Below are 13,635 nucleotides of genomic sequence, written 5' to 3'. Positions count from 1 at the left end.
TAAACCACAAATCATCAATCTTCTTCATCTTCCTCGTTCCCTCCAGCTCCACTTCCACTAGCTTGGTTCCTTCTTTGATTTACCCGCTCTTCCCAACTCGCAACATAGGGACATCCGGGGCCGGGTCTAGGCACAATGTTCATTTGTTCAAATAAATAAACAAATGATTCGTTTTTGTAGTTCATGCTTCGTCCAAGGTCGTCCTGGTACCTTCTCATTTCCATGTTGTACCAGTCCATTGGTAGCTCATCATCCACCGGAATGACTGGTGGGTCTTCACGGACATGTTCCTTTCTTGGCCTTACCCTCCTTCCCGGTTCCTCGGGCATCAACACTTCATCCGCATTTAGGATTCCAAAATGTCCCCCACCATAATCCTCAATGATCCTTGTGTTGGATTAGTGTCTAAGTCCATAACTATTTTGGTATGTACTTGACCCGATTATGAGTATGGTCCTTTTAGGTTGCCTTCACCATAGCAATATGTAGGATGAATTAAGGAGATAAAGGTTTAATTATGATTTATTAATATATTATGAGAATAATATATTAAAGGAGAAATCATATTGTTTAATTAATATTAGTCAAGAATTAATTTTGTGGCTAAAAGAGATTAATTAAACTTAGGAGACTGGAGTTGTAATTATAAGATAATTATAATTGGGCTATAGATCACCTAATAATATATAGGTTGGACGAATTCTATGGGAAGTCCATAAGGAATTCGTCCAAGGGATATGTAAAAGGAGTCCATGGGCTGCTTAGGGCCTAAGCAGTCAGATTAGGGTTTCCTAGTTGCAAACCCTAATGGCCTACATGTATATAAAGGACCCTTATGCCCCAAAAACATGGCTAAGTGTTCCCTTAGGGTTTCCAGCCATTTTTGGTTCCTCCTCTCTCCTCCCTCTTCATCCAAGTTGCTTAGTGGTGTTTGTGACTCCATTAGAGGTGCAACACTTGAGGCACTAAGCTTTCCGAAGCCAGGGAATTGATTGTTATTGCTACATAAAAATCAAGGTAAGATCTAAACCCTAATTCATATGTTAATTTGATTACTAGTATGCTAGATCTAGGGTTTGTAAGTCTTGGAAGTTTATTGCATGTTCAAAGTAGAAAACCTAGATTCAAGCAATTAGGGTTGCATGAACACCATAGGATTGATGTTATGCTCAAAACCCTTCAGTGGTATCAAAGACTAGGTCGTTTTTCTATTGAATAGATGCATAAGTGAACTACCAAAGGATCAAAAAGTCAAAATTTTTTGCTGTCTACGCCGCCGACTCGGCGAGTAGCCCCGACTCGGCGAGTCCATCAGTAGAATCGACGAGTAGGCTGAACTCGGCGAGTCCAAGGTGTTGTTGACGGGATTTTCGATTTTTTGAGCAGATTTTGTTAAGGATAATTACCAAAACTCGTTTTTATTGCCTAAAATCATTTTTTATGTTTGGAATGTTTATCTTTATCAAAATTAATGGATTTGGTTAAATATGGATAATATAGGCTTATTATTAGATAAATATTTGACCTAGTAAGTTTGAAAAGTTTCAATTTGCACCCTTTAGGTTTTATAGTTCAAATTTGAACTTAAAAGTTTTGTTTTTGAAATTTAAATAATTAAACCCTAATGTTTTGAAAAGTTTCAAATCTTTCCCTCAAGTTTTGGAATTTAAAAGTTGATTAAAAGTTTAATTTTGAAATGTTAAATTCTAAAACTCTAGTATTTTGAAAAAGTTCAAATTACACCCTAATGGTTTTATTAAGTTAATTAAAAGTTTAATTAAAATAGAAAGTTAATAAAACCACATAGTATTTTAAAAGTGTAAAATACACCCTATACTATATATATATATATATATATATATATATATATATATATGTAACATTAAAAGTCTAATATTATATATATATATATATATATATATATATATATATATATATATATATATATATATATATATGAGTAAACAGTCAGTCTTACCGTTAGTAGGCCTCATTCAAGAAGATGGTCTATAAGGGGTGTTTAAGGAAATTGCCTATAAAATGGCGATTGAATGGGTATCCACTCTTACCCACCGCACTCTTGACGACTGGTGGAGGGTCGTTAGCCGAACATGTAGGATAGGACGAAAAGTTCCATTATAAGTATAATTAAGTACAAAGTAACTAAATGCTTTTACAAATTCCCAAATCATAGTTACTTTAAGCAAGATGTGAAATTATATGCTAATCCATGGAATTACACTTCGTACCCTTGTCAAATGTTAGTGGAGCGTGTGTGGTTAACCGGCACACTAATTTGGGATTGACATTAGTGGCGAAGGGTGGCTCGATGTTTATCATAGATCAATTCATGGCAACCCAAAAGGACTGTGCTACCACCAATTCAAGGTTATACCAATTATAGTTATCAGCTTAGACACTTAATCCAACACCATACATATTTGTTTCAATTATATGTTATGAGAATTGCATGCTAGGATGAGGCTAGGGATACTTTCAGGAATTGCATGATAGGTTGGCCTGATATGTGATGCCTTGTAGCCTAAGGAGCATTGGATGCTATATATTGGGAATATGTATTGGTATCAGTAATTGCTAAGTGTATGCTTTAAAAATTATATACGATTAGGATCATATAGCCCTAAAATGATTGATTTGGCCTTATTTCATGTTCCTCGTTTAGTTGTGGTCCTAGGGTAAAGTCTTTTATTCGGCAGTCTATTTGATCTTGTATTGTGTATAATTTGCATGCATAAGGCAAACAACAATGAGAGTGGAACTTCCTAGCATGAGTTGTAGTATGTGAGTTTAAAGGTTCTTTGGTTATTCTATGGATTGGAGTGCTTTTGTACGAATGTTGCTTGCTTTGTGCTTGGTGGGACTCTTAAGTGATGTGAGTTAGCTATTAGGTGAATATGTTAAGTTACATGTGATAAAGATTAAATAATCTCAGAGTGATGGATTTGACCCTATTGTGCAACTCTCATTTGAGTCTAACCGTTGTAGGGATAAGTCTTTTACTTGAATGATTATTTGAGCTTTGTTGCATGTGATTGTATTCATGAGGTGGTTACCTGAAGCAGTTGATGGCAGAGTGAGGTCGGAAACCTAGGAAAGCCTAGGAAATGCTTCAGTGGGATTTGTTGCGCTATTTAGTGAGTACTTGGAGTATCAGTTTGAGAAGGTGACCTGGAGGGTTCAGGATGATTCTTGAGGAAAGTATGGATAAGTGTAGAAGGTAGTATTGTGCCCATACTACTGAAAGCACATGCTCTATACTCGAATCGGGGAGAGTCTTGCAGGGTCTAGAAAGCCTGTGGGATGAGGATTCTTAGATATGTTATGATCATCTATATGGTTGTTCTTCAGAATTGTGATGAACACTCATGAAGGAGGTTCGGGTGGGTTCGGATTTAGGCTCAGGTGCAGGTATTGGGCCAATCGATGAGCGCATGCGAGATTACATCTCATCGAAGGTTACCCATGGTATTTTGGAATGGACTCCTGTGATCTTTGGTTTGGTCAATGAGGGGATTTTGGAGCTCTTGGATGGTCGTCACGGGGATTTTTAGACCGATATTGTAGTAGGGCAGTTAGGGGCTCATCTGGAGCCTAAAGCTTATGGAGCCTTAGAATCCTTCAAGAAGGAGGATCCTATTGCTAGTTCTTGTCATATGGGATCAGAGGTGGGTTATGCATCATGTTTTCAGGAGGATCGATCCCATGATTGGATTACTACAGAGGTTTCGCGAGCTTTACATGAGGAGTTACCTAACATCATTGGGTGTGTCACTGATAGATTGGTCGCCAGGTTTGAGGGTCAGACCTTGGCTGTTTAGACGGTTGATGGGATGGTCGAGGTAACTCAGGAGCAGGAGCTTGGTTTAGATAGGAAACCGGGGAAGAGGAAGCAGGCTCATGGTCCGACTCAACGATTTGAGCAGTTGGACGTTGCCATGGCTAGTGTTAGAGACCCGAGGGGCCTTGATGTTTGCACGAATGATGAAGGGGCACATGAGCATGTGCACGGCAAGTCTAAGTGCGGCAGGTGCGGATGAAAGGGCCACCTTCGCCAAGAATGCACCTTGGAGGTAGAATTGTGTCATCATTGTCATCAGCCTGGTCATATCAGGGCGAATTACCCACACTCAGTGGTTTGGGCAACTCATGTTCCATCGCAGGTACTTCGGCAGGAAGAGGAGGTCAGGATTTCTTCAGATACTATCACATGTATATAATCTTTTGCTTTTCTCTTGATTATTATCTGTATTTATATTGATTTGATGTCTTGTTGGGTATGGGTAAGCATTTTTCTCTGGGTTAGTTCTCTTTTTTTGCCTGGGTTATATCATCATGAAGAATTATATGCCATTTTGCATGCCAAAAGTCATTCGTGGGTTGTATCTTGATGAGTGGGATTCAATTGTTTGGGTGATTGTTTCGGTTCTTCATTGGGTTCAACTTAGAGGTTTTGATTGAGATATCTTTAGTCGAATTAGCAAGATTAGTTCTTCAGCAAAGTCGGTGTGCGGGCGTGATAACATTGTTCAGGTGGGATTGTCAGTCGTCCACGGTAGGACCTTTGGATCCAATCACTACCGTTGCTAGGGAAGGAACGGTAGTACTGAGATGAAGGTGGAAAACACATAAGCTTGTTTGGTCATTGGAAGTGTTAGTGGATTTTCATTATCGCAAGGGTTGGTAATGGCTAGAATTCAGAGATTCTGCGGAGGATGGGGAGTTGGAGTGAAGATTCGCCAGTTCAAAGCAAGGGTTATGGTCTTTTTCAGCAACATAAAGGAATCAAGGATTTGGTGCGATATCATAGGAAGTGATTGGGTTATCGAACCTGCTAAGAGTTTGGGGAGTATTCATCTGGATTTCAAGAGTTGGGTGATCATCGAGATTGGCTAGTAATGGAATGCTAGTATTAGTAATCTCAAGTCATCGTCGGTTCATGTTATATGAAGGTAAGATGGGTTGGGAATCCATCAATTTTTGTGGGATGGGAGAGCTTTGACGAATCCAAGTGGGGGAGAATCGTTCAGAATTCCAGGAGTTGGATCGGGTGTGGGACTAGGGTAAGTTTCACATCCCAGTCAGGAGGAGAGACGACTCAAGTGGCTGTCTGGATTGAAGTCGTGTAAGTTGCGAGTTCATGAAACTTCCAATAGTTGGTCGGCATCTTCTTTGTGATGTATAGCAGGCTTGTGGATGGATCGAGGTTGAGGGTTGTTTTAGAGCCTCGCTGCCTATTCACACCCATTTTTCGCCAATGACCACCACCGAAGGACTTATCATTAACCTCCAATGTCATCACTTTCTCTCGATCTCTCCTCTTCTTTACCACATCTATTGTTCGTGAATGCTAACCGAACACAAGTATCTGCCATGGATAATGTCAAAATAAATCAAACATTTTGCAACCACCTGTGTATCCTATGTGTAGGACCTAAAAGAAATTAGAAATCGAAATACTTAGGTTTAGGTGGTATCTTCCTTTTCGAGTCAAGAATAGGACTATTTCTTGTTGTTGTGCGTGTCTCTCACTCCCTTCTTCAGTTGATGGTAAGGAATTAAGAACAAGGGCATCTGGAACAAAAACAATTCAAGGTTTGGGAAAAACGATTCCAAATGGTTTCCAAGCAAGATTTTCAACGAACAAAATAAAAAACTAGTGAAATATGCACTTTTATTCATCTTTGATACATGTTAACTGTTTTGTCCCTTCCACGAACAAGCGTCAAGTCGATGCAAATTTTGATTTTTTGATTTTAGTTGGTGACTTGAAATAAAGAATGAGGTTCAAACCAAAGATATAGAAAATGAAAAAGTAACTAAAAAAACATCCTTGTTGGGTTGTTGTATTGCTTCACTGACTTGTACATCCATGGAAATTGAAATGAAGAAGAGATTCAAACCAAGGAAATCGAAATGAAGAGATTAGGTTAAACCTAATCAAAGTAAGGTGACATCTTGGAGAGAAGAACATTCTTGTGAAGGTATATAATTGAGAATGGAGAAGGTGGGTGTTCTTGAAGATATGCATAAGTTTGTGGTAGGTGAGGATGTGAGTGACAGAGTAGTATCTATTTTAATTTAAAATTTCTTTTTAGTGAAAATGCCAAAACATTAAGGAAACCCACAATTACAAGTAAAGGTTCCTTTTTAGTAGGTAAAAATTGACATTATGCCTCTAAACTACAAAAAAATAATATTAGGGACCTTTTAAAACAAAATCCGATAGCTGCTTGGGCAACAGTGACATTATCCATAATTTTATATTTCTGTTGCGTTTGTTTGTTTTTTTTTTTTTTTTTTTTTTTTTTTTTTGCAATTTCGATTTAATTTGCATACCCGTATTAACAATCATCTTCATATTTCCATTAATAACAAAGACATACTACATGAAATGAGAACACCATGGTTTCAAATTATATATATATATATATATATATATATATATATATATATATATATATATATATATATATATATATATATATATATATATAATTTTAGTTATGTATTCATTTTTAGGACATTTCTTCAAACCATAGTGATGCTAGTTTATAGGATATGTTGGAAGTCTCATGATTAAAACATATAAAATAGAACCTTTATAATTTAATACTCGATAAATTAATAACCTCGATAAAATTAATAATTTGTCCGGTTCCAATTTGGGACCGATACAAAATTCGACCCCAATCGACAAAATAATAAAATAATAATTTTTTTGAAATCCTAATGTAAATATATTGGTCCCAACGAAACTATAAATTAATAATTACTAAAACATTCTAAAATTCTAGAATTATATAGTAAAAAATGAATCAATAGTCAGTTGTTTTTTTTTCGTGAACTTCAAATCTATATTAAGTTCATATTTAAATCTCCTAATTACACTTAAAAGTTAACACACTGTATTCTCGTATTGCAACAAAAAGTTGTGAAGAGTTGTTGCCACTTACAATGCTTTTTTCCGAGTGACCGGTTCCAAAGGTACTGAATCATCATCAACCAAATTTTGAACGGTATCCGCGATGCATTAATTTGAGAGTTGCTCACGAATATAAGCCAACTCTTTAAATTAACTATTTATTAATTTATCGATATAATAATATCTTGCTAAATTAATAAAATATCTCAGTCTTAATATTATTAATTTATAGAGGTTTTACGGTATGAAGTTGATGGCTAATATGGATGTATAAAATAAAATCGTACAAAATAAAGCAAAAAATTTGAAACCAAAAAACCAACAATTTGGTTTTTGGTTTAAAAAAAAATTATTTCGGTTCAGTTTGGTTTCTTTTATTTATATATATATATATATATATATATATATATATATATATATATATATATATATATATATATATATATATATATATATATAATTGATTAGTTGTATTAAAAAGTTAAAATAGTTATTATATATTTACAACTTTTATTAAAAAATAAAATAATAATTATATGTTGGCCTATCTTGCATTCTATTTTAAGAAATTATTTTTTCAGCAAACGTTGCAAAAAAAAAAAAAAGAAGAAAAAGAAAAGCCATAATGAAAATAAAACAAACCAACAAGATTAAAAACCAAAAGAATCAAAACCGAAAAAACCAATGATTTATTATTTCCAAAGTTAAAAAATGAAAATTTTTGTTCGATTTTAGTTAGGGTGCTGCTATTAAGACACCCTTTAGACATTCTATAAACATCTTTATCAAAAGTCAATCAATAGATAACTATTTTTAATCATCTTTTTCAAAAAACAATATAATTTTAACCAATAAAAATACTTTAAAAATTATAAGGTGTTTAAATAGTAAAATAGGGTGTCCATTTAATCAACCTTTTAGTTATAGTAACAAACCACCGTTATGGTGGTTAACCCTTAAGAGACTCTGCTTTATGGTTAGAAATTTATTCTGATTTTTTTTTTTAAAAAAAATGACTGTTTCTGATTTTTTTTTTAAACTTTAAAAAGAATAAGAACGATTTTTCATAACAAAAAGCAGAATAATGATTTTTCTATATGATTGAAAATGTATTGTTTTTCTGAAAATCCATTATTACAAATAAAAAACAAAAATCATTTTAAAAATTAATTTCCAGACGTAATACTGTAATACATGTACGGAAAATAAAGAAAATAATAAGTAGGCGAGCAGGAGGCGGAAAACTGAACCAAATCTTTTCACCAAACAAACTCTTGTTGATTTGTATTCGATTTTTAGGGCTTGTATTCTTTGTTTTGAAGAAGATTTTTAGGGCTTTGTATTCTTTCAACTTTCTAGTTTCAAATCGTATAAATGGATCCATCAAATCACCCTTCCGACACCGAAATGTCCGAGGCGGCTGCGGCCCCTCCTCCGTCGCAGCAGCCCTTGACCGGAATCGATAACATCCCGGCGACCCTCAGCCATGGCGGTCGTTTCATCCAGTATAACATCTTTGGCAACATCTTCGAAGTTACTGCCAAGTATAAACCCCCAATCATGCCCATCGGCAAAGGCGCTTACGGCATAGTCTGGTGTTCTCTCTCTCTCTCTCTCTCTCTGTGGATCGATTGGTGCTTGTTTTTTCTGTTTTATTTGTGGACTGATGATTTTCTCTTATTTTTTTATATGTACTCAGTTCGGCTTTAAATTCGGAGACGAATGAGCATGTTGCGATTAAGAAGATTGCCAACGCCTTCGATAATAAGATCGATGCGAAGAGGACACTGCGAGAAATCAAGCTTCTCCGTCATATGGATCATGAAAACGTCAGTGAGTAGTAGGATTTGATGTGTAGGATCATGTTTGTTTTTGGTAGTGATTTTAATGCAATCAGTAACAATCACATCCATACTCAACTGCAGTTAATTACTTGATGCTGATTGTTACACCAATCTAACGAAACACTTCTCTCCAATGTTATACATAATCTAAAAAGTTGTCCCCCATGTTACTTTGCCCCTCCAGTTTCGTTTTGCTATTCTAGGTCAATTTAGGGGTTGGAAATTATTGATTAGGTGACTTTATTAGCTGCCATATGATTAGGGCACTTTATCCCCTGCTTCTTCCCACCTAATTAAATAGTTACTTCATCCTTCTTCATTAGTCATCTTAGCTCATCTTTGTGTGTTTGTGGGGTCTCTAGTAAAAAAATAGTTAAATATGATCTAGAAACTTATCTAGATGCCTTTGGTAAGATGATGTCAAAAGTCAAAGCTTTGTGACTTTAGTTAACATGTGATAACAAAACAATCATGAATCATATGATTTACTGTTCATGAAGATATTTTTTCTGTGTTTGGTATATGTAAATTTGGGGATTTAGGTTTTCTCAGCTATGATAGGATGGAAAAACAACATGAGGTTTATTAAACTTAGAACTTTGTAAATTCATGGATTTGATTGAGACACATATTTGGTTCTTAATCTAAAATTGAAGATAATTTAGGGCCTTTTTTCCATACTCATTTAGTCATGTATGGAGAAATATTTAATGATGTTTGTCTGGATGAAGTGTTGTATATACAAAGACTGTTTCTTTTTGGACTGAAAAAAAAATCTCATTTTACCCTTTTGTATAGAACAGGTGGTAAATAACAAATGACTTTATTTAAGAAATGTTATAAATCAAACTTTATTTTCTATAAATAATAATACACATGTAATTATATTGAATCACATTATGATTAGTAGCTTAAACTCAACATATTAGTTAAGAATTGTTTTGATTGTGGATAAATTTCAACTTTACCAAATATGTTAAGATAAGAAGGTTTCACATTAGCTTTGACCTCAATAAGCTATCATTAATTTTTATCTTTAAAAAGCTATTGGAATTCGGTTTCAAAATTAATAACAGACTACATTTTTTTACTAGTTGAAAATTATGTAATTCAAAGTTGACTTTCATAATGATATTCACATATTTTAATGTTTATATCAAGATTTAAACCCATCTCTTATCATGAATTTACCAATCTTATTAGTTAATTTCGTTAAAACTGTATGAGAAGCATGTAATAAATATAATTTCAAAAAATATGAGAGTATGATTGATAACAAATTTTATTCAAATAATGGTCTAAAAATGCGCATTCTGTCTTTAGATTAAGTCAAAAAGAAACAACCCCTTAAATGCCTATAGTAGAATCACATATATCCTCTAGCATAAAAGTTGTATTTTGATACTTTATTCTGCCCTAAAGGACTTTCATTTTTTCCTATAAGTATACTTTTTATTTATCTTTTAACCTTTTTTGCTAGTTTCTATTCCATCACATTTTTACACTTCAATCTATACATATACAATTCTATACTTGTTGCCCTTATCTTTTTTTTCACTTCAATTATCTTTCCAAAAAAAATAAAAATAAATCTTTATTTATTTTCATGTAGGTTGTTGCAATTAGAGACATAATCCCACCTCCAGAAAGAACATCCTTCAATGATGTCTACATTGCTTATGAGCTCATGGACACTGATCTCCACCAAATAATCCGTTCTAACCAATCTTTATCAGAGGAACATTGCCAGGTATATAATATATATTTCAATATTTCATAAAATATCCAACATCTTTATTATATGTTTTAATTCTATAAAAATTTGTGTGTTGCAGTATTTTCTGTATCAAATCCTTCGTGGGTTAAAGTACATACACTCTGCAAATGTGTTACACAGGGATTTAAAGCCAAGCAATCTTTTATTGAATGCAAATTGTGATTTAAAAATATGTGATTTTGGATTAGCACGTGTCACATCTGAAACCGATTTCATGACAGAATATGTTGTGACAAGATGGTATAGAGCTCCTGAGCTTTTGTTGAATTCATCTGATTATACTGCTGCCATTGATGTGTGGTCAGTTGGCTGCATATTCATGGAACTCATGGATAGGAAGCCATTGTTTCCTGGTAGAGATCATGTTCATCAGCTTCGGTTGCTAATGGAGGTAATTTTCTTTGCTAGTGTTTGTTTTCTATGTAGTAATCAAAGAGGAAATGGAAAAAGAGAAAAAGAAAATTATGTTTGTTTGTTTGTTTGTTGCATTGGAATGGAATCAAGCATTCCTGACGGAATGTGATTCCTTTATCTTGGCTGGTTTTCTTTTGAAACTCTTTATTTGGCAGGGACCGTTTTTGTAACTTTTTTAAACATATGGACTGCTTTTTGTAATTTTTTAAACATATGGACCGTTTCTGTAAAAAATCTGCATACGATCGTTTTCTGTAAATTACAGGGACAGTTTTTGTTAAAAGTTTTCTACACATGGACCAAATCTGCCAACATACGAAAGTTTTAAAACACATGGACTGTTCCTGTAGTTTTTTTTGCACTGGGACCATTTTGTAATTTTTTTAAAACATATGGACTGTTTCTGCAAAAAAATCTGCATATGAACCTTTTCTGTAAATTACAGGGACAGTTTTTGTAATTTATTTTTGACAAAGGGACCAAACCTGCCAGCATATGAAAGTTTTAAATACATGGACTGTTTCTGTAATTTTTTTGCACTGGGATCTTTTCTGTAAATCACAGGGACTGTTTCTGTGATTTTTTTTACACAAGGACTAAACCTGCCAACATATGAAACCCTTGTGGCCAAAATTTTAAACCTAAAAGTACACTCTTCATTTCTCAATTGAAATTAGTATGTGTAATAATAGTTCTATTTTAAGCTTATGCGGTGTTTACTTTTTTTATTTTTGTAAAGAAAGCTTTTGAAGTGATAAATAAACTTTTTTTTTTGATTATTTGGAATATATATGTTTATATGTAGTTCATTAATGGATATGTTTTTTTTTATTTATTTGATTAAAGTTACTTTTAATAAAAGGGAAAGTTACAGCTTATTGGAACACATCTCTCTCTCTCTTTTTTTTTTTTTTTTTTTTTTTTTTTTTTTTTTGTAATTGGTATTAAAAATGATTTAATTTTTTGCAGCTTATTGGAACACCATCAGAAGCTGAATTAGGGTTTCTAAATGAAAATGCAAAAAGATACATTCGACAATTGTCTCATTATCAAAGACAATCATTCAATGAAAAGTTTCCTCAAGTTCATCCTGCAGCCATTGACCTTATTGAAAAGATGTTGACTTTTGATCCTAGACAAAGAATTACAGGTGAGAATTAGGTTTTCCAAACTATATTTATTATGTAATAAAAAATTTGAATTTTAGAAAAACCAAAATTTTAGGTTCTTTAGTTTCTTTTTATATAAAAAGAAACCGAAATAATTGAATTTTTTAAAATTTAAAATAATGAAAATTGTTTCCATTGAATCGCAATAATTAACATATATTTATGTTGTCTTGTGTTAATGTAAAAAAAAACCTTATATTTTGTGTTTTTTGTTTTCGGATTAAACCTCAAATTTATTTTTTTCCTGAAAAAGACCTTGTATTTTTTCATTTTTTCTGATCCGAACCTTTTAGTCATTTTTTTCCAAAAAGATTGTAAAATGTGAGAGGGTTTTTTCAAGAAAAACTAAAAAGTTGAGGGTTTATTTGGAAGCATTTAGAAGGTTGAGTATTTTTTTTGGAAAAAAAAATACAAAGTTGAGGGCTTATTCAGAAAAAAAAAACAAGCTCTTTTTTAGTCAAAATATAAATTTGAGGTTTAATCCGAAAAAAAACACAAAATATAAGGTCTTTTTTGAGATTAACCCCCTTTTTTTTTTTTTATAAATTTATCAACATGTTTAAGTAAATACCGTAGAAACACAAACTACAAAAAATAAAAATGGGTTTTCTCAAAATAAAAAAAAACGAATTTTTGGTGTGGTATTGGGTTTAATAAAAAGAAACAAAAGTAAGATTCTATAATGAAGAAATAAATAAATGAAAGTAGGTTGCTATTTGTTGAACTTGGGATTTTAATTAAAAAGTTTTGTGTAATTAATTAATTGTTGGTTTATTGGTTTCAGTTGAAGATGCATTGGCACATCCTTATCTGACATCACTGCATGACATCAGCGATGAGCCAGTGTGCTTGACGCCTTTTAACTTTGACTTTGAGCATCATGCACCCACCGAGGAACAAATGAAGGAGATGATTTACAGGGAAGCTCTTGCCTTTAATCCGGAATATCAACAGATGCTGTGATGACAGAGGAATTGAAACCAACGGAATGGAATCACCGATTCCGGTTGGTTGGTTGGTACTTGTTTGTTTGTTGTGTGGTTTTACCCTTTTTCGTTTTTATTAGTAGTGTGTTGTTAATGGTAAAATGGTAAAATTGTGTTTTGTTAAATGATTTCATAATTGTGTTTGTTTGTTTGTTTGTTTGTTGTATATAAAAAAAATATGGGAAGTTGGATCGGTTGGTTAGGGCCATAATTTGGCTACCAAAATAACATTTAGATCTTGTGTCTTTTGTTGTTGTTTTATCATCAATATTATTTAAACAGTTAAGACTTTTTTTTTCTTTGAAGCTTTTATGTTATTGACAAACTGAATCTTTCATGAGATGAATTACATTAAAGCTTTTCTTAAAGATATCAAGATATGTTTAAATCTTATCCTAATATCCTACCTGAACATACATACACAACTTTCTCTCTTTTCATCGTTTCATTTTTTAGCAGAAAATCAAGGGGTTGAAAAGCTTGTAGTGCAGAGTAGATACTA

General features: G+C 33.1%; 1 protein-coding gene across 2 annotated transcripts; it reads left to right on the top strand.

The window, feature by feature from the left end:
• The first annotated feature begins 8,175 nt into the window (after positions 1–8,175).
• LOC145095740 (mitogen-activated protein kinase homolog NTF4) lies at positions 8,176–13,378 on the top strand. 2 transcript variants are annotated; one of them, XM_079033573.1, is made up of 6 exons: positions 8,176–8,538; positions 8,643–8,772; positions 10,400–10,537; positions 10,623–10,955; positions 11,948–12,128; positions 12,932–13,378. In XM_079033573.1, the coding sequence occupies exons 1-6, from the start codon at positions 8,318–8,320 to the stop codon at positions 13,108–13,110; spliced, it is 1,182 nt and encodes a 393-aa protein (XP_078889699.1). In that variant the 5' UTR covers positions 8,176–8,317; the 3' UTR covers positions 13,111–13,378. The 2 variants fall into 2 exon arrangements, with proteins under 2 accessions (XP_078889699.1, XP_078889702.1); XM_079033576.1 differs by having other exon boundaries at positions 8,399–8,538; positions 8,643–8,776.
• Positions 13,379–13,635: the final 257 nt, after the last annotated feature.

Source organism: Lactuca serriola, chromosome 1, assembly GCF_051521515.1.
Source record: "Lactuca serriola cultivar US96UC23 chromosome 1, Lser_US96UC23_V15, whole genome shotgun sequence".
Classification (NCBI taxonomy): domain Eukaryota; kingdom Viridiplantae; phylum Streptophyta; class Magnoliopsida; order Asterales; family Asteraceae; genus Lactuca; species Lactuca serriola.
Note: the sequence above shows the minus strand (reverse complement) of the source record. Positions and strands in the feature narration are given on the sequence as shown.